This window comes from Cottoperca gobio, chromosome 7 (genome assembly GCF_900634415.1).
Source record: "Cottoperca gobio chromosome 7, fCotGob3.1, whole genome shotgun sequence".
NCBI lineage: Eukaryota > Metazoa > Chordata > Actinopteri > Perciformes > Bovichtidae > Cottoperca > Cottoperca gobio.
Window position 1 is genome coordinate 4,664,358 of NC_041361.1, and position 22,745 is coordinate 4,687,102.

General features: G+C 39.9%; 1 protein-coding gene across 1 annotated transcript in view; it reads left to right on the top strand.

The window, feature by feature from the left end:
• The window catches only part of LOC115010714 (acid-sensing ion channel 1-like), a 40,144-nt gene that overhangs the window by 4,749 nt on the left and 12,650 nt on the right, over window positions 1-22,745 (top strand). Inside the window, 1 exon segment of the mRNA XM_029435453.1 lies at window positions 486-681. Within this exon segment, the coding sequence (XP_029291313.1) occupies window positions 486-681 (196 nt within the window).

The following is a 22,745-nucleotide window of genomic DNA, read 5'->3' on the forward strand; positions in this document are numbered from 1 at the left end:
ACTGGAGTTGAAGTGTAGCCTGAAGCTGCCGCATGACAGTGAATGGACGACTAGCTTTATGGGCCCGTACAGCTCTTGTCTGAACTTTTATTATGTACTGTACGATAAAGCGTTACACTCGGGTAGTGCCATCAGTTCAGAGACAGAAATTGCCAGAGAAAAACCATCTTGTACATTTGTACTGTCTGTTTTCTGTCTGTTGTGATTCATTCTGGATTCTATTATTTTTAGCTTTGCTTGAGAGGAGCAAAAGTCCCCAGATAAAGACTCATAAACCTTCCTGAAGTGTGCACATTTTCTTTTTTCCAAAGCTGAAATTGACTTTATATGAAGTCTACTTTATCATCCGTCAGTGATTATTCATAGCGAAGACGTCCCGTTCAAGGACATTCATCCATCCATACCAAACTCCGGGGCATAAAATTTACACTAGAAATATATGAAAGACTTGTTTGACCTCTATTTCTGTCTATCTATTTGTACAGGTATGAGATCAGGGACATGCATCTTGTGGAGGAGAGTGTCCTGGAGAGCCTAAAGGTCAAAGCCGATTTCCATAATTTCAAGCCGCGACCCTTCAACATGCGAGAATTCTACGACCGCACCGGTCACGATATCAACGACATGCTGCTCGCCTGCCACTTTCATGGCACCCAGTGCCGAGCCGAGGACTTCAAAGTGGTGAGTTTTCTCCCGAGAAGATTCTTTCCAATTATTATTAAAGGGGTAAGTCTGGTGTCAACGAATCCTGTTTAAGACCAAACCCAACAGTGAAGTCATCCTGCTAACAAGTATTGTCTGACATATCTTGTTCCTCTTGTTCTTATTAAAGTCAAACTAACATTTGAGTTCTTCAAACTTTTTGCCAAAGGAAAAATAAACTATAATTACACTGCAACCGTTGTGCACAGTTCTCCAAATATGATCATTTTGATTTTTTTTAACATATTTGTGTAAATGACGTCCAAGCTTCTGGCCTTTTGAGTGGCTTTTCCCTTAGCAACAGTTGACATTTGAAAGCTCTCGCTGCTAGGAGACAGGAGCACGTCGTAGTCCTGTTGCTTCAAGACTTATTTTGTGTCAAGCCCATGTAACGGTCTTAGGGTCCGATATTCTAGTGCTGCACCCTATATTAATACAACAAATTCATATCAATATATCCTCTGTATGAACACGCTTCTTATTGAAATGGAAAGTGTAACAAGTAGAGCAGGGGTGTCAAACTCATTTTAGTTCAGGGGCCACATGCAGCACAATTTGATCTCAAGTGGGCCGGACCAGTAACATCACAGCATAATAACATATAAATAATGACAACTCCAAATTCTCCCCTTCGTTTTAGTGCAAAAAAGTACAAGTACATACTGAAAATGTTCAAATTTGATCTTTTTACTAAACATTATGAACAACCTGAACTTTCTTAAGATAAAAAGTTGCAATTTCAACAATATTAAGCCTCAGTATCATTTCCACATGTGTGTTACAACTTACAAATCACCGTGTATCTACAAAGACACACTCATATGAATTATTATTCATAATGAATCATTTTTGTAATTTAGAATTTTTACCAATAAACCCTCAAATGAAGACAAACACAGAGGATATATATATATATATATATATATATATATATATATATATATATATATATATATATATATATATATGCTGATTTCTCACATCAATGAGCCACATTGAACATGTGGGCACTGTTGATCCTTCATGCACCGTACTGCTCTTGTGAATACTCAAATCCACCGCTGAAAATATTCCCCAACAAATGCACAGTTTAATCCTGTTTGATTTATGTTTCTAATGCTAAAAATTACATTTCCAGGTGTTTAAGGAAATGAATGCCTTTTTTTTTTTTTTTACAATATTTTCGTGACCTGTTTTTAAGGATTTTCTTCTTCAGTAGGAACCAATTAATTTGGAGTTGAGCGCTACAGATGGGTATGTCAGAATGTATTGTGAGACGCACTAACTCATTGTTGCTTTTGTTTTTCTTCTGAGATTATAATTAGAACAATATAGACTATCACCAGCCTTTTCCTTTAAGATTAAGGTCATTTTTAAAACATACAGTGCATTTTTATTCAGAGTTTAAATAGTAGCGTGCAGACATCACACACACACACACACACACACACACACACACACACACACACACACACACACGCTGTATAAATCATAGGTCTATCTATTTATAGTGAGTTAAAGAATGATGAACCCCCGACAGCGAAGAAAGAGCAAACCTCTGACATGTTGTTTTCCTAACCTCGGGATACCTGCTGTGTTTGTGTCTGAGGATGCTGCTGGTTTCAATCGAAACCCCTCTCTGGTGTAAATATGTCACAGTACATGTCGTTGTGTGAACATGTATGTCTTTTATAACACAAAACCCAGAAGTGCACTTGATTGATTCTTCCGTTTCTTCATTTGGGATGATTACGTCAGGTTGTGTTGAAATCACTCTGCGTATAAAATATGTTTTGAATCTGTGCCGACAAGTCCTTGTTAAAATTTATGATCAAACATTCTTTTGAGCTTTTTATTTATTTAATTGAATCCCCGCAGCTCTGAGTCAAGGTTCACATCTACTTTTTCATCTTTCTCATAATTTCTTTATTTACAAAACAAGGGAGGGGGGGGGGGTGGCATTGCACAGTGAAGAAGAGATGTGGAAACATGCAGTGGAGCTGGTCAAAATGTGTTCGCTGACATAATATCTATGCGAGTGTCTGATGCTCTTAGAAGTTTTCCCTGCAGCAAAAAGTAGAAGCTGTAATGTCTCGGCCATAACGGCCTGCTGCTGCCGGCGCACCCCGACACTGTTGCCAACAGTCACTGGCATCGGTCGTGGTTTTTAATTTGGAGCTGTACATCAATCATTCCACACAGCTGACTCACTAAATAGATTGGATTAAGTTTAATGGTAGTTTATCTTCCCCCCCCCCCCCCGCCCCCTGAGAAGATTCATCTTTGTCTTCAGGAGACATGTGTGGTTTTAGATCCTACTATATATATTAAATGGTTCTTACCTTGATTCAACCAGCAGAGTAGACTAAGAACAGGCTGGTCTAAGAGATTTATTTTTGGCAGGGGAACATTAATTCACACACAATGACACCAAAGAGGAGCTCTATACGCTGCCACTTTAGCAGCCGCACTGAAGTAGCTTTGAAGTGATATTTTCTGCTCATGGGCAATTTTACTATTTTTCTCGCTACTGGAAGCCCTTTTTTATGTCTTTGTATGCAGTTTGAAGTAGTGTTATAAGTCTGGATCAACTCAATTATTAGATGTCTCTGGTAGTAAGAGAAAAATGTACAACTCTTCTTGTCTTTTTTTAATTTTAAGCTCTGCATGTTCAGACACCTTCCTACACTAAAGGGGACTCTGGCTTTGAGATTGTGGCTCCCTAAACTCATTGACGAATTCCTTTTAAAAAATACACTCACCTTTTGTTCAGTATATCTTTTTAATTGACTATTTTTATTAAATCGCACCTTATTGGCAGGCCAACTTTGACCCGCGGGCCACGATTTGGGCAGCTCTGCTCTGTCCTGTCACACTTGTCATTAAATCATTGAACTGTCCCCGTCTGTCTCGACTGTCTGCATTCTCTCCTTTGCTGCCTGAATTCACCTCTGTGACAGTTTCTTGTACTGCTGTAACACGTTTATTTCCCCTCTGGGAAGAAATGTCAGTAAAGTCGTACTATTTATTTAAGCATCACACAGATTTTAAAACGGCAGCAAAGAGAGTAATGTTTTTGGAATCGGCAGTCAGATCTGTGCATAGTAAATAGTCGGGGAGCATTTACCTTTTTCTTAGCAAATAAAACTATAAAACTAATTTACATAAATGTGTGAAAATGCTGCTGATCCACTTGGACTAGTGTAAACCTGAGATGAATTTTAATTAATTTGTTATTACTGCGTAAATGAGGAATATATATTATATATTATAATATTATATATATATATATATACATAAGCCTACATTACAAGCTGTAGTTTATGTAGTGCAGCTATCCATATATGGTGAAGTCTAAATGTGGTTTTTGGTCCCTTGAGCACAGCTTTCTTCACAGCAGATATTTTCACATGTCACAGCAGGAAAAGCACAGGTGTGAATAATAAATTTAATGATGGCTGAACTCCATTTAGCTGCTTCAATTTCAAGGTCCTGGTACTGTGCTGGCTCACTGACTGGGAACAGATTAATCACGAATGAGTTGCTTCTGCGATGACGAGTCAAAGTGTCTGCTGTGATAAAGGTGTATTACTGTAAGACTACGTACAAGACCACCTTTCAACCCAGCCACCAGAAACATATCAAGGCTTTTAATGAGTTTGTTTCCCTCAGAATAGGAAGAGAACATATTAAATCCCTTGAACAGAACAGTCTCTTGCTCTAAGAGTTGAAGATTGTGGTTCTGTGGCACTTTAAAGGTGTAGTTCGGATGTTTTGAAGTGGGGTTGCATGAGGTACTTATCCATAGTCAGCAGCCACCAGACTCCACTGACAAAAGCAGTCATTTTACCTCGCGGAACAGGGGAGTTGCTAGTCTGCGCTGCCTCGATTGGTTAGTTTGTTTGTGTGATGGTGTGAGTTTGGTGTTTTTAAAGGGTTAGTTCGGATTCACCAAAGTCACACAATGACACAAACTAACTGACCAATCGAGGCAGCGGGAGACTAGCAACTCTTGTGTTCTGCGAGGTAAAATGACAGTTTTTGTCAATGGAGTCTGCTAGGGCTGTCAACGAATACTCTAAACTTAATTATACATTCAAATTGTATAAAAAAAACACAACACATTAATTTTCGATTAAGGGGAAAAAAAAGCAGCACTACCGCGTCTGTCTGCCTCGCGCGTTCTTGTACTGTAGTTATGTCTAATATGTAAATATTTAAATAGTTTTAACTTAAAAAAATGTTTTAAAAGAATAATCAAATGCTTTTTTTTGATAATTTAGACGCCTCTAGAGTCTGGTGGCTTTGAAAAGAGAACAGATGGATATAACTGCTTCAGTTCCCTCGCTGACTATGTACCTCATACAACCCCACTTCAAAACATTTTAACTATGCTTTTAATGATGCAGTATTTGTTGGCCGAGCATTGTGATCTTCTCCTAAACCCGAACATTACATCATGACTTTTCCCTGTTAGGATTCAAGACAGCCTTCTGATTCTGACCACATGCTCCCAAACATTTGGTTAGTCCTGCCTCAATAATTCATTTCAGCAATGGAGTACGAAATGCACACATATTAAGCATGTAAATAGTTGTTTGTGTGTGTGGGTGTGTGTGTGTGTGCGCGCAGTCCTTACACCCACTCAAGCATTTTATTGACCCTTCTGTGTTTTTGTTGTCGACATTGAGGGGGATGGATAATTTATGCAGTTGTTAATTTATGTAGCTCACAAGTCCACGACTCTTTCTTAAACTGTCTCCCAACTGCTCCCCTCAGCTCTCTGCTGTGATGGAGCAATTTCTCTTCTCTTTGAAGAGCAGTGCGCCATTCAGGAAAATTGCATCCGGCCAGAGCATAGTGGCAGCAGAGAGGTGTTCCCCCTGGAGAGTTTTAAGGCCTTTATTTCTCTCCTCTCAACTTCCCTTTGTTATCTACATCACCGCACAGCTCCAGAAACTGGGAAATGCACTTCCTTTGAAGACCGTCTTTGATGCATTGCATTGTTAATCTTTTCATTGTTTCATTGCAAAGTGCTTGATGAATAAGGAAAGAGGTATATCCCAACTGACTTTTCTTTGTGAAAAGATCAAAAGAAGAAGAAGAAAAAGAGGCGGATAAGAAACTATTTCCGGCCGCTTGTGATAAGAATACAGATTCAGCACGATCACAATAATTTCATACAATATTATGTGAAAAACAATAAAGTAATTCTGCACCTGTAAGAAGCCTCGAGGGCACGTACAGAAGGATGACAACACCTTGTCACATAATTACAAATGTGCCTTTTTTTGCTAATATTTCCCTCCTGCTGAAGAAGTGTTTGATAATATACCTGTGTGATGAACAGTGGCCCCCAAAATGGCAGTTATTACCTCCTAGCAAAATGTTTAAATCTGCCTCTCGTATCACTTGGGGACTTGAGATCGGTGAGAAACCGATCAGACAGCTCAGCAATAAGCTGAAAGTCACTATAAAGCTTCAGAATCAGGCGATGATCCTCGGTAGATTCATCACTACGAGTGACTCCTTTGACATTGTCATGTTATTATAATAAAAAATATAAATTACAGCTGCTCTAAGGAATAGATTGAGGTTTCAGGAAATACATTTGTTTGCTTTCTGGCGGAGAGTTAGATTAGAAAAGTGATATCACTCTCTCGTGTAAAGTAAACCCCCTCCCCAAAGAAAAGTCGGCTTTCTCGCATGATGTCTTGTTTCATAATTTTTCCATGATACTTCACTGTTAATTGATTTTAATTTAATAAGACGGTAAAAAAAAGGAAACCAAATCAGACTCATGCAGAATGTTGTTGTGTTCCTTCACACAGAGAAGCACTAAACGGTTAAATGGCTCTGGCACTTATTACTGAATTATCAAAATCACTCAGCGCTCCCCTTCTGCTGCTCAACAGTTGCAGAGAATCATCGGTGCTAATTGGACTCAGAGGTATTTCCAAAGTAGATGGCAAACTGTGCTTCTTATAAAAAAACTCCACTCATCGGTGAACTCCAGTAAAGGAGAAGAGAGCGAGAGTCCCACTCGTGACGAGCGCTTCCCTCGGTCTGATGCCCATTTTTTTTGTTTGTCTAACTCAGGCTTTGACAGCTCTACCCGGGGAATAGATCATGTGTGTCGGCGAGCTCTCAGCACGCTGCTTTCGTGACAGTTGTGTTATAATTTCTGTACCCTGATCGCTGCTGTCATGTCTCAAGAAGGCAACATGTATTTGTAGATTTTGTAGACAAAATGAGAGATGAGACGAGACAGTTTGGTTGTGTGAGAATCACTGCTGTGAACGTATAAAGGATCATCTTTAAGAAATAGAGATATATAAAAGTCTTGAAAGGTATATTTTAGCCTGTTTGCTATAAATCCCGTATTTTAATAACAGTTCTAACGACCGTTTCCCAAAGCATTGCAGTTTTAAAGCAGTTACTGAATTACTTTTCTCAAGTTTCATTCAGTAAGTCGATTTATAATAAAATAAAATAAGTCAAATGTATGGTATGCTTTGGAAAAATAGACGGCACTAATAAAACATACTAAACCATCACTGTGCTCCCTTAAAATCCCAAATACGGTTTAATTTCTGCACTGGGGTGTTGTCATTGGAGTGCAGGATTGCAGTTGCAAACGCATCCAGTGGTTTTCATGTCTGGTTTCCAGTCGGACTACTATAAAGCTCTCTTACTGATGGTCTTTATCCTCAACCTGAACTCTGTAAAAGCGACCCAGAGGGTGACGATGAGCTCAGATTTCACTGACATCTCCGGCCGCGTTAGAAGCTGGAACAGAACCAGACTCCTGAGGAGGGGAAACAGCCCTTAATTCCTCTGGCAAGAATATTCCTAGGCTTGCATTTCCTCTGGGCTTTGTGGCCTGAGGCGACAGATGTGAAGCACAGCCACCACCCACACTGCCCAGCGGCGTGTGGGTCAGCACAGCTGCGCTCCGCTTCCTGGCTCCTGAACCTGTCGCATCCCCCTGCGCTGAGCCAGCAAATTATGTCACCTCTCGGTCACAGTGTTCATCCCCGTCGTTTCCTCACTTTCCCTCCTTTTCTTAAGCAATTTTCTGCATTCCTCCTTCGTCTCAAACCCTGCGCAGTACATCCCTCACATATGCCCCCATGGGCACGACAATGCTCATTATGTTTTCATGTCGTGCTCTCTCCTCTATCTCCCTTTCCCTCCCTCACTCTTATACCCTTTCCTTTGTTCTCCTTGCTCCCATGACATCCCCTTTTCACTCCCCTACGGAGGAGCCCTGTGTTTTGAAAAACAAAAAGAATTGGACTAAAATAAATCCTGATGAGTGGAGATATTAAGTGCATAGAAAATCACTTAACCGGCCTCTTAAATGTATTCCCACTGTGATAATATGAACACACTTAGAGGATTAAATAAACGTTGGCCCCACGGTGCTGAACAAGGGGTATTTAGTGCTGACCATCTCCCAAAGACTGATTGAGGGACAGAGTAACCACATTACCCAGATCAGCAGGTGAATACGCAGGGCTCATAACGGAGAGTAATCCTATTCACCAAAGCCAACGGTCAGCAGTGAGACTGCCAAACTCAGCAGGAGAGCTCAGGTGCAACTCTATCGAGCGTATTTTGAAATAGGAACTTTAATAAACTTTCCACGATTAATTCTCCAATCAAGTTGCCATTAAACAATTGCAGAAGAAGAGGGCGTAATGAGATTATTAAAAGAGCGGCAGTTAAACCTCAAACGGTGGAAACCATGGCATTTATGTTTGATGCGTATATTAAATTGAGGAACGTTATAGTCTAATTGCTCCTCACAGATCTCATGTTTTCGCCTGCCGCTATAAAAAAAAAATCTATGATGAAGGATGATATATTAGTTGACCTTGTTTTCCATTGCTACACCAACTTTTCCCCCTCAGACAACTGTAAAAACAACAATATTCTTTCTAGCCTGGTGTTTTCACACAGATTATTTCTTTTGTAAAACTTAAAAAAACCCTGTTTTTGTTCTAAGCCATTAGAGAATACTGCCCCTTAAGAACAGAGCAGCAGAGGAGTCTAAAGGACTGTTAGAGGGAAGTGTTGTGCACCAGTCAGTGCAGGTAAAAGGAGAAGGGAGGATGGAAGATGACAGGAGGTTTGCAGTTTTGTCACAAAAGGCAAGAATCAGCTTTCACTGGGAGAGAGTCCAGATTAAACTGCAATCAATCAGCTTCAAAACCTCACCAGTTGTTGCAGCATACTAATATCCTAATCATCCTTTCAATGCTTTTACTATAACTCTCACTTTAATAACCCCAAACAAGTCCGCTCATCTTAAGCCCCTGAGATATTTTATCCCGCGTTGTTAAAGGGCGGACAGCCACACACCGTCTCCATGACTCCAGCTGGTTTCTAGACGGATTACTAATGCTGCTCAAGCACGCTCTATTTACTGAGCCTGAGAGGGGGGGAAACACTTTTTATGAAGACATTTCGGACCAGGGGGAGAAGGAGATAGAAGAGAATAAAAAAGCACAGCAGGGCTTAAAATAGCCCGGGTCGGCTGCACCGCTCTGCGCATGGTTTATTTATCCTGAGGATTAGTGCAGGTGACTTGAGGGCTGGGCTCTGTGTGGACTGAAGGCAGGCCGGCAAAGGGCTAGCTGTGACTCAGACTGCTGGATGGAGTTAGGGGGAGGAGACCGAGGAGGAATGATGCCACAGCTCAGACCTCTGAGCTCTTATGTACTCGCCTGACCCCAAATCAGACTAGTGGTGTGTTTCCAGAGGCTCGCTGTGAGACACAAAGGCCTTTGATGTGACAGAGACGCGGGGGGAGTCAGGGCTGGGAAGTACTTAATGCTTCTATTCAACTATGTTTACTCTACTGTATTTATTTGACAGCTATAGTTACTAGTTAGATTTTTAAATGAAGTGTGTGATGAGTTGTAAGCAGTCCGCTCTAATCTTCTCACATGGTTTTAATTTAATAGTTTAGTTTAAAAGAGGTGAAATTATACATTATTTTACAACAAAGCGACCTCCAAGAGTAAAATACTTCTTATGCATTGATGCATCTGTATTAACAGTGTTTAATAATAAGTCACGGGCCAATCATTCTTTACTTTTATTATGCTTCTGTACTTTTACTTGATTATGATTTTAAATGCTTGTAATGTGGTAATAGTGCTTTACTTCTTCCAGCACTGTGGGTATTGCAGTGTGTCTGTATCAGGTGGATCAGGGCCGTTAAAACCTTTTGACATGATGTGCCGTGATGTGCAGGCAGTTATTGTTTAAATCCACTGAAGTTTACGGTGGATTCAAGACGGGGTTGAATGTTTCCATGGTTACCGTGTCAGACTGAATCACAATCGAGACTCTTTCATTTGATTTAACAACGCAGCCATGAAAACATGATACACTGGATTTAGTATTTCTTTCAGTATGAATGTGATATTGCTTTAATGAAGCGCATTAACACGCAGATGCAGAACATAATGAGATATTGTGCAGTGGGAAAAAATGAATGAATTTCAGAGGGACATTAGGAACATTTCTGTGGTTTTAAAATAGGTTATCCAGTTGGATGCACAGGAATGCACCAACACACACACACACACACACACACACAAACGGCAGTTCCTAATAATCCTGTGTTGTCGGGGAGCATGTACTGTAAACACAGCTGAACGATGGCAGACAGCACTAAACCTGTAAACAATTAAATAATCCTGCCACAGTACAAACAGTTCTGACGGAGACAGACGCAGAGAAGAAGAGAGAGAGGCAGCTGCAGAATAAACCTGCTTTTATATCTTTTCCTTCTTTTTCTGTAAACAGCACAGAAGCTGTGTGTAGACAGACTGGGCGGGAGGGGGGTGGGGGCTCAGTGTGTGACGAGGTCATAGAAATGGATGCAGGGCAGGACGAGTGAGAACAGACAGATGGGAGCCGTTGTAGAGACAGGTGAGGATGTATACTGTAGTCACTGTAGGTGTGAAACGCAGTGCAGAAATTAAATTAACTGAACGAGGCAAGGACGAACGGATGAAAGAAAAGGGGGAGAGAAGACGAGAGAATGAGCTGGAGGCATGTTATTTTAGAACAAAAAATTGAAGGTTATAATGAGGAGGTTTTAAACGGAAGGAGAACGCGGCGGGTGATGGGGAACAAGTGGGAAACAAGGAGGGCTCTCGCTGCATGTCTTACTCTGACACTGCTATAATGAGTCATTTGTTTTAATGTGCAGGAAAGATCCTGCCCAAATGTAATCTGCTCACATTAAAGGTTTTTATTATCTTCTGAGGGAAAGTAGGAGATATTACTTTGTTTGCCAAGATCAGACACAGGTGCAAACATGCAACACACACTCATACACATAAAGGGCTGTTTGCAAGAGGCAGTGGCAACAGCAGCAGCCTCCTGGGAGAACAGCCGGGAGACTGATTAGTACTTCCTGGATGTGCTTTTGCACTTTTATATCAGCCTCAGACTGGCATGTCCACCGCAATTACTGAGCTAATCAGTTAACCAGCGCTGGCCTGCAGCCGGAGTTAGGCAACATTTCTTTCTGTTCCTCCTTTTTATTGTGTCTGTGGGAAATAACGGCACTTGTGTGTGTGTGTGTGTGTGTGTGTGTGTGTGAGACCTTGGCTCCTCTGGATGCTGCACTTTCTTGAAAGATTACCATTGTGACATTTTGTGATTATCGCACAGAATAAAATACAGATGGAAGAGTTGAGAGACGGATAGAAGGACATTTACAGGCTGACAGGAAAGAGGAAAATGGAAAGAGAAAGGACAAAATGGCCAGGGAGACTGCTCTATAACTCTTAATAATGTCTGGAGTTCACATATTGGCTCAATTAAAATGTATCTCCAAAGAAAAAATTAGATTTCTTTTTCACTAAGGGCAGCATAATTCGAAATAAAAGTCACTGAGCTTTACTTGACATATTAAATCACTGACTTTAGGCAATTTGATTATAGTTTTTTTTTTTGTAGTGTTCAGCATTCGTCTTGTTGTATATTGAATTTATTGTTGTAACAATGTTCTTATGCTACCCTCTATGTCCGGGTCTCATTTATATTTTATTATTAATGAGACTTTCTTTTGCCTAAAGCTGCTCTAATCAATATACCTACATTCATATAGGATCAAATGATAATATATAATGTGAAAGAGGCTGATTTTGCTGTTTTTGTTCACTCTCATCGCTCTCATTGATGTTGTAGGTATATAGACAATAAGGGAGTTTCTGAGCAGTTTCCACAACATACAACTTCCTGCAACGAAGCGCCATGTGTTTCAGCACGATGCACTGCTCCAGGCAGTCACTGAGCTAACAGTACAAACTGTTCTCCACGAGAAACCGTTCTGGAAACTGCTCAATAACCCCCTTATTATCAATATACCTAGGAAAGCCCAACATCCTCTGAAAGCCTTTGTTGTGGTTGTAAAGTTTCCCAGAGTGTTTAGGGACCCCAGCATGCAGAAATATACAAATATCATTTTTAGAATCGGCGGAAATGACACATTTATACTGCATGGGATTATCATAAAGTGGACATGTCTGTACAATGCATGTTCGTATCACCTTGTTCTTATTCAGGGTCACAGATTAGAAGGATTTATATCCCAGCATGCATTGGGATACCCTTAGTACCTTCTTGCTGTGAGCCACCATACTGCAGAGCACATTCATGTATCACAAAAACATAAAGAAAAGCTTCAAAGATACACCTTACTGTAGTAAAAAAAAAAGCAGGAACAGGACTTTCCAAGTTTCCTTTCAGCTCCTGTAAACAACCGTCAGAGCAGCTCACGACCAACTCTACTGGAAGGTTTAGATGTACACTCACCGACTGCACTGCTGCTTTCAAATGCTCAGAGAATGTCAGTGTAGTAAAGGTGAACAGCACTTAACAATATGAACAAGCCAGTTGTGGCTTTAGCTGAAGTGAGTAGTTTACATGCAGCCAGGCCTATACGATCACTGATGGACAACAACTAATATGTGTCCATGTTTCTCTTCTTTCTCATCCAATCCTCAGCAGTACTCAGTATTTTTCACACTGCTGGCATTATGTTTTCAGTAAGAGTTGAATCCAAAACTTCCCTTTTCTTTCAAACATGCTTCAGTTTCCTACGCAGTGTGCAGATGCTGCTTCAGAGAGAGTGTCGTGTGTGTCTGCTTTCTCTCTGATTTGTGCAGCAGCGAGGCGCTCATCAAGTCATCATTTGATTGCATCGTGTATTTCGATAAAAAAAAAGATGCCATCGCCTTGAACGATGCCTCTCATTAGCTGCGCCTCAGACCTGCGCTGCTCCTCCAGACAACGAGGATGACTGCAGCATTTCATAACAGGTCATCTTATACAATGAGGTCAAGTTAAAAACAAAAAAAGGTCTCTCTACAATGAAATGGCTACTATGATGACTAACATCATCACACATAAAAACTATTGAGCTAATTGGTACCACAATAGTCTCAGCTTTCCAGTCACAACCAATTCCAAGACTGTTTGGAGACCCCATCATGCAAATACAAAAACACAGTTATACTTTATGCAACGAAACGGCATGACTTTTGACCAACAATGCATGGGATTATCATAAATCATGTTTTTTACAGGGTGAGACTCGTGGGTAGCCGTGTGCAAATGATGTGCAGAGCAGTCGTAATTCGTTCTTTGTGAATTTGCCTCCGACTCTAAATTACCTGTCCAGGACTGAACAGCAGACAGAGTTAAAGAGCTGGTGAACAGAGTGGAGCATTTAGCAGCTGAAGAGCCGCATATTTCCCTCAGGAGTTGGTGGAGAGCCAAACGGAGCTCAAAGAGAGAGAATATTGGACTTGCATTCGTCAGGTGGACACAAACAAGACTGCAAATGAATGCTAAGGTAGCGTTGTGTGTAGACCAGGTCAGAGTTCTGTGTGAAGGGGGTGGGGAGGCTCCCTGCAGGACCCCCTGTTGAAGACCTATGCTGTAGACCACTAACACGTTTTCGTGTCGTGTTTACAGCTTGTAAATCGATTAATTCAGCTTCAAACTAAACAAAATAGTCAAATGTTGAACAGCTCCCTTGAAAAAGAACTTGTGACAATGTGGTTAGTATTTCTGCTTGCTGTTCAACATCTCATGTGCAACGGAAAGCTTACGCCAACATTTTGTCCACTTAACCTCCATGTGTACAACATCATTTTAACAAGCTAATATTCCTCTTTATTCGTTACTTCATACACTACTGGTGTCACATGTGAAGAGCTGAAATGGCTCTGGATTGACACTGAGGACAAACGTGTGGGCTCATCAGAGATGTAAAACAACTTCTTCTTTCGTCAAGGTGAGATCAAACAAAGAGAACGGAGAAATAATTTGTCCTTTTTTTATCTCTGAACATCAAACACATCTTTGAGAGGAAAGAATGTGTTTCTCCCTATACCTCCCACACACGCACGGTAAATATGATGCATCTGTTCTCTTTGTCCAATGAAATTAAATTGAACACATTTATCATGTCTCTATGCATTGACATTAAGTAAAACGGGCATTACCTCTTTGTGAGTGATGTTCAGACAAGCACCCAGAAGAGAGGACATCCGTCAGTGTGCACTGCGGGAATGACAGGTATATCTGCAAAAAAAGTAAATTGGCTTTGCGTTTGTTGTTTACTCTCTGCTGGTCATTGTTTCTCTGCTGCTCTGATAAGTGAAGTGGAGCTGAAGTTTAAGTTGAGGCCAGTGTTGTTATGCGCTCTCTCTCTCTCTCTCTCTCTCTCTCTCCGTCTCTGTGTCCTCCGGTTGACAGGGACACACCTGTTTAATTTAGAAACTTATTATGCTGCCCCAGTCGTCAGTCCTCGCTGAGTGCAGATGCTGCTGTCTGCCCCGCAGGACCTCGCCGGTCCAGCTACTCTCCGTCCCTTCCACCTTAATGACACTTCAGTGCTCAATTAAGGGATCAGGCAATATGTTTTCAGGCAGAAAACAGGGTTGATGGAACGGTGCGTCACATTTCTTAGACAGCCTCAGGTTGTTTGTTGGCTCTAACCTCTGACATGACGCAGAGCTTCTGCCTTTTTGCGGCAGCCTTCAAAGCACAGTAAGGCGACATGATCCTTTGTTGATATAAAATATTGATTATAGCGCTTTATATAAACCATAAACAATAGCTTAAAAATATAACTGGGAGCCAAAATGATCATAATTTGAAATGAGTTATTGCATAATGTAAAGTATGCTTAAGAGAAATGATCTGTGTCTGTGTTGGGGGGGTAAAAGGTTAATTAAAACAGTAAATAACTAAAGACAATAACCTACTTATGAAAGGCCACTGTGCAATCAGAGCATTAGTCCTTACACTTAGAAATTAATTTTGGCCGGATGGTCCCTCTCATTATAACTCTATTGTTGCTTGGTAACGAGGGAGTGATTGGGTGCGTATGTGTGTGTCCTCAAAGAGTCATCAGCGCCCTGCGTTATCACCTCTGACACCTTATTAAGGACACTGTTGTTTTAATTATACACTGATATCAGCGAGTGGAGATAATTTTGAGTGGCGTTCATTATGTGTTCTATTAGCATTTGAAGACAAATGAGTTCCACTCTGTGAACGGCGCAGGTTCAGATAGGAAAAGGGAGAAAGGGTTGCATAATAAATAGCAGAGTATTACATTGGGAGAGGAGGGAAAAAAGAGAGAGGTCACAGGAGGGAAAAGGTCAGATGGTCTCTGCTGTAAAATGCAGTTTTTACCTTTTTAGTTATTACACGGTTTAGTTGAACATTTGATTCTGATTATTACATTTTGACATTCCACGGTCTGTTTCTGTGTAGCAGACTGCTGCTATGCATAACAGACCATTGCTATGGACCACGTCCATTCATATCAATCTGCAGAAAGAAGTGCAGTACATCCAAAAATATCAGTAGTGGCCAAAAAAACATATTTATTTTCCTTTTCTCCATCAGAAAACACCATGGAATATTATATAAATTTATATATATTTATATGAAAGTATAAATACTATAAATATAATATATATATATATATATATATATATATATATATATATATATATATATATATATATATATATATATATATATATATATATATATATATATATATATATGTATATATATATAATAATAATACATTTTATTTGTAAAGCGCCTTTCAAAGCTAAAAGCAATAATATTATTATATATATATTTTAAAAAATATATATTTTTATATATATATATTTTATATATATTATATATATTATATATATATTTAATGTTTTTATATATATAGCAGGAAACTTTCATGATGGCTGAACTGTCCCCAGTAAAGTAAAGAAAAAGAGAAGAAGAAGAAGAAAACAGAAAAAACAAGACGGGTACAAAGAGCTGGGCGACAGATGTGAAGAAGACAGACATGAAGTAAACACTAAAGGGAACACGGTACGGGCTATGGCAGTGATTACAGACTGGTTAATGGAAAAGAAGACGTGAATAGACTGTGAAAGTTACAGAGCTGAAAACCTCAGTCAGTGCTGCGCTCATTTCATGCATCTATTCAAAATCCCTACTTGGGGAAGAACTTTCCTTCCCAGCCTTCTCGACTGCCAGTTACACAGCTATAAGGGCTGGGATATGTGGACACTTGTCACAGTTTGACGTGATATGAATTGCTAATCTTAAGAAGGCGACAGAGTTTTGTTGCTATCACTGCAGTTCCAACTGTTTCTACGTCCGTCAAATCTAACGGACTATTTTGTGGAAGCAAGACAATCATTATTAAATCAGTGCAATCATTTTTTTAATCAATATTTTGTGTCAAATGATTGATTCATTAAATAAGTTGGATAATGTGCGGCGATCCGGCACATTATCCCACTTATTATGCATATAATTTTTTCTCTCAGATGTAGAACACACTGGTAAATTTAGAGCTGTACAAATATACTGCAGGAGCTAACATGGCGAGCAGGCTAACAAGAGCGGTCCACAACACATCTCACCGTTACTGTCCTTTGCAACTCAGCAGTTCACCACACTGTTACAAAGAAAGAATATAAACAACCAATATGCATCTAAAATGGAAAGAGTTCTCTGTATGTATGTATGTTCTTTGATTTTCTCAGCATCCGATATTAAACTTAATCTTAAACCTTCACCCAGGTGCACCTAAAGGGGCTGGGAACAGACTTTTAATCTCAGTGATTGTATAATTCTTACCAAAATGCACCTTGGCGTGCGTGACCTTTCATTTTTGGCCCACAGAACTAGATATCTTCTAATGCAGTTGTTTTATTTTCTGTTCTGAAAATTCCCCAACTATGAGTCAGCAAACATTGTCTATAAAGAAAATAATTGGGACTTCCAGAACTGGAGGTGCCCAAAATATTCCACTTAGCAACGCCATTAGTACATGGAGTGCTGTCTTTATGTCACTACTGGATTAAGGGAAAACACCTGTGAAGGTGTGCAGGGCATTTATATAAAAATAAAAAAGAGGATTAAACTGAAGGTTAAAAAAACACCTGAACAATCCGGTAAATCCCTTTTTTTTGTTTTTTTTTATACCGGCATGTTCTTATTCAGGGTCACAGATGGGGACAGGACTTATGTCCCAGCATGCATTGGGATACTCTCAGGACCTTCTTGCTGTGAGCCACCATACTGCAGAGAACATTAATGTGTTACAAAAACATACAGTGGGGCTTCAAAGAAACCTCTTGCAGTAGTCCAAAAAAGAAAAAGCAGGAGCAGGACATTTCATCTTGTTTTCAGAGAGTTCAGTTCCTGTAAACAACCGTCAGAGCAGCTCACGACCAACTCTACTGGAAGGTTTAGATGTACACTCACCGACTGCACTGCTGCTTTCAAATGCTCAGAGAATGTCAGTGTAGTAAAGGTGAACAGCACTTAACAATATGAACAAGCCAGTTGTGGCTTTAGCTGAAGTGAGTAGTTTACATGCAGCCAGGCCTATAAAATCACTGATGGACAACAACTAATATGTGTCCATGTTTCTCTTCTTTCTCATCCAATCCTCAGCAGTACTCAGTATTTTTCACACTGCTGGCATTATGTTTTCAGTAAGAGTTGAATCCAAAACTTCCCTTTTCTTTCAAACATGCTTCAGTTTCCTACGCAGTGTGCAGATGCTGCTTCAGAGAGAGTGTCGTGTGTGTGTCTGCTTTCTCTCTGATTTGTGCAGCAGCGAGGCGCTCATCAAGTCATCATTTGATTGCATCGTGTATTTTGATAAAAAAGATGCCATCGCCTTGAACGATGCCTCTCATTAGCTGCGCCTCAGACCTGCGCTGCTCCTCCAGACAATGAGGATGACTGCAGCATGTCTTTTCTTTTCTGTCCCGGTTGGATACCTTGAAAACATCTTGAAAACAGAACAAATAAACACACACATGCACTCTCACAATAACCTGTTGTGGGATGTTTAGGAATACAGTCAATCTCTGTCTAAACAAGCTTTTACCATCCCAATATTCCCCTTTTTAAGGTCACCGTGGCAACCTCAGCCTGTTAAGAGGCTGCACGGACCTGACCCTCAACTTTCAGCGACACTACTCACTTAATGTAAACTCAGTGGCTTTTATAAAAAAGAAAAGCGCTGCTGCCGAAAGCATTTTTCCATCCACCATTTAACTGATAAGAAAATAATTGAAATCCATAATAACCAATCGAGGGAGGAAAATCAGGAGAAATAATTTATAACAGACAATCGTTTACAGATGCAAATCAATTTCATATCCATTCGTCACAGATTGGTATGCCTCCTGTTTAAATTAGCTCCCCTCTATCATTTACTGGTTGTGTGAAATATCGTTTGAAATGATTTTCCTTATTTTCAACAGCTAACAGTTATTTTTTATCAAATGGCCTCAGATAGTTCTGTCATTTGGGTTTGCACTCAGTGTTTCACACCCGCATTCACTTCCATTCCGCATTTTATATATATAATTATTTTTTAGACTCCCTGTCTTGTTAGGGACTTTCCCATTGGAGTTCTTTCTTTGTGACTCATTTGACAGTGCAGTTGTGATTGTAAGCCTGATTGCATTTTTATATGAGAACTGGATCTGCTTTTTATTTTTTTTTATCCAACTCAAATTAAATTGCATATTTTTCATCAGCTACAGCAGCATACATAACGGCTCTGTAATTCATCTTGTCCTGTGTTCTCCTTTGAGAAAGTTTTATGATGGCACCTTCCTATTCTTGCGTTATTTCAACAGAACACCACAAGTTCTCTGTTTTTTTAGATTGCGAACTTGTTTCCACAGTTGAAAAGCTTGTTAACTAAAGCACAAGTCTTTTTACTTGTTCTGTTGCTCCCCTGCCGGTGCTCAGCCTGCAAGCTGCTGTCAATCAAACACGGACACAACACGCTCCTTCAGCCAGCTTTTTTTTTTTTCGTCCTTTTTAATAATAAACAACTATTAACAATACATTAAAGAAACATGTTGACATTATTTTTGACTGCAGAAAGGGATGAATAAATGTGTTTTCAGTTCGAGTGAAAGTGTGTGTGTAGTACATGTTTGCCGCTGTGTCGATGCCTCCTGTCCTTTTCTCTATTACCGGGCTCAGTAGGGTGGCATATTCCACCTCTCTGAGTGTTTATTTCTCAGAGCACTCAGACTCACATCCATCTAACCAACCAAAGAAACAAAAATGTGAAGCCAATAAAAAAAGGATTGATACTTTGAAAACACTGTGCAAAAATGAATTGTGGAACTCTGGCTCATTCCTCTTCAAAGTAAAACATAATATCTTCCAGTTTCTTTAAAATAGAGGTGGCACAAAATCCGATCTTTCCAGAAGGTATTGACATTTAGGCTACATATGTATTCTCTAAAAAGAAGAAGACGACTTAAAACTTGTCTTCTAATATAGTTTGACTGTGTCTGAGCTCTGCTTCTGTGAAAAGCATAATGATGTCTTTAATAATACTCCCCATGGCTCTGCTATTCAATTGAAGACTTAAAGTTGCACAGTTTTATGCTGTTTAATGATTTATAAAGTATTAAAAGTGGTTTGATCGCCACGGAAACAAGTTGTGAACATACATCACATGTCACTTTTAAGTTATTACGGCAAAGTTGTAAGCAAACTGCTGCTTATTTACTCAGTCAGCAGTTATGGAGCAACATTATCATTAATTTGGAGTCGTGTTTCTGTTCACCTGATGAATTAAGTCCAATATTCAGTCTCCTTTTAGCTCTGTTTTTGGTCTCCATCAACTCCTGAAGGCAATATCTGTCTCTTTGGCTTCTAATATCCGCCACTATGTTTACTAGCTAGTCACTAACTGTGTCTGTTTGGTGCTGAGCAGGTAGTGTGCAGTGGGCTTTAGATGATGCTAAGAGTGTGTTCAGAGTGAAAAGTTGTAAAGCCGAAGGGAGTGGGACGATACTTCTCCATAGGTTTATCTCTATGAGCGACCCCTTTCACAATGACACATTGTTTTCACATCATTTGATACATTAATATAAAAAATATGGATTATAGCCACTTCAAAATAATTTAGTATTTATCTAATTATACGCTGAAGTTTTTGAACTTGTTTGACTGACATGTTGTAGCTATGCAATCTACTGTACATCATACAGGACTCATTTGATTGCGTTCGGCATGTTGACCTTTCTGTGTGCTTTTTTGTTATCTTGCCTCCAACAATCTTTCCTTGTTGTCGCGCTGAGATTGGGCAGGTAGTGACGGCGTGAACGCTGCGTGTTTAGGGAGTCTGAGATGCTTATACATGCACCATCTGCGAAATGAATTAATCTCTCGGTATTCAGCAACAACATGTGACAGGCTGAGAAATCTAAAGCCTCAGCGGATTTCTCTCAGCAGAGTGTAAAATTTGTCACACGGAGGAGGTTCACTCCAGGGGAAGAGCCGCGGGGCCTTTTTTTCCCTCCTGACAGTTTTCCCGCCCTCCAAACTGCACCAAAAAAATGACAGGAGTCCCATAATGAATGCATTCATTAATTGAGGTTCGTCCCACCGACGCTGGGTGGTATTTTGGGAATAGCAAAATAAAAGACTGCGGAGAAGCAGGGAGGTGCTCCTCTCCAGCAGCTCTGGCTGTCTTTTGATGTTTTCTAACTAATGAGGGTGATGGCTTCCTCCCTCTTCTCTGTGAGGATGCAGTCTCTGGTGATCAAATTGGCCGTTAAATAAAAGCCCGGGGACTCTGCAGTGACTCTTGCTGTTCAGTTTCACCTCGAGGTAGATCTACTGTTCGGGCTGGTCCCAGCTCATCCCCCTGAGGAGCTCAACTACTTTATTACAGCCACTCAGATATTGAATCATGGAGCTATTCCTAAAATAAACCCATGAGTACTCTATTGTGCAACTGAACCTTTAAACGAGTGGTGTCCAGAGGGAATGGAAGATGCATACATGTCATGCATTATCAGTCAGCGCATCCCCATTGTGCATTTCTGCATGTATGTCAACTGCTACCCTCTCACACATTACCATATGTCCACATGCTTACTTACGGTCTTCATCTCACCACAGAACATACTGCGGTTTACTTATTTATGTGGCTTTTTTCGAGGAAGCCGTCTGACTGTTTCACACAGCGTCCACAGCATTTCTTTAAAGGGAGGTATCCATTTTATCAGGCTCTCACAGCACACGTTAAGAGCACAATGGCATCACTGCACCTCAGCAACACTGTGAGGAAAGCCGTCGTGGACTCTTGTAAAGCGGATTTGACTTAAATTATTTTGTCTGCTTCAGATGACCTAGAAGAAAGTAATTTAAAAGGAACTTTAGACATGATACACAATTTAATTAAACAGGTGACGACTGTATCGATTTTGAAGTCGGTGTAAATTATGAGAACAGTCAGGTTGAATGTGCAAAGTGAAACATGCAATTTCGAGAGCCTTCTGGGGCCATTAGAGAGTTCAAGTCAGTGTCAGGTAAAATGCTCGCTGACAGCCTTTTAGCTTTCCTAAAATGAATTTCCCTCCATCCTGCTGGAAAGCGATTACGGCTCATTATTATACAATGCATATTATTAGACATGCACCGAGGACACAAATTTAAATATTGAAATGGTCGCACATCTACTGACTGACATAGATACTGTACCTACCAAGATACCTCTACCCATTCTAAAGCAGAAATACAACCACCTGTTACAGCTCATAATATGTCATTAACAGACAACCTTGTGTCTGCGTCTCTGCAGTCAATCATCACTAATCACTCATTTAAACACGCCTGAAATGACCCGTCATTATTCGGCTCATAGAGATCCATCTGGGGAGTGATGTGCGCTTAGTTTGCTTAGCAACATATATTTAATGATAAGATAATATATACATTATACGATATTTGTTTACTGGCTTACAACACTTGAACTTCAGCTTATGGTGAAACATTGTAAGAGCACAATGAGGTTATAAAGTTCTGAACATTATTTGCATTCTTCACAAACTGTGATATTATGTAAGTTTTATTGATAATATAATTTGTAATATTTGGCTTGTTACACAGTAATAAGCCCATGTCGTAGGAAACTTGATGGTCTCCTGAAGCAGCTGATGTTTCACTTATCAGCAGTAGATGTATTTAGATAAACACAGGCTACAGTGTGTGATTGCAGGTCATTGAATAAGAATGCATTAAAACATTTGACCATCTTTCACATCGTTTTTTAGTTGTTATTTGTTGATTTAAAATGTAGTACATTTTGTGACCTCGTTCTCATCATAGAAAATAAATATTTGCCATTGAGAGCATCCACAGGGAACATTACAAACTAGTTTGGGCACAGCATCTTTACATGGACCTTCCATAGAGACGGTATGTTCAGGTCTATTTTATTACAATTTATAGCAGCCAGCAGTCCCTCTTCATTATCACCTCACTCATGCTCATCATATGGTCGTGTTCAGTCTGGAATTCATGTTATAATGTCTAATATTCATGCTTAAATTGGTGCTACTGCAATTCAAGGCTCTATTTTTTTTTAAGTATTGTCTTTGTTTGCATTGCACGTACTTTTTGTAAAAAAAAAAAGA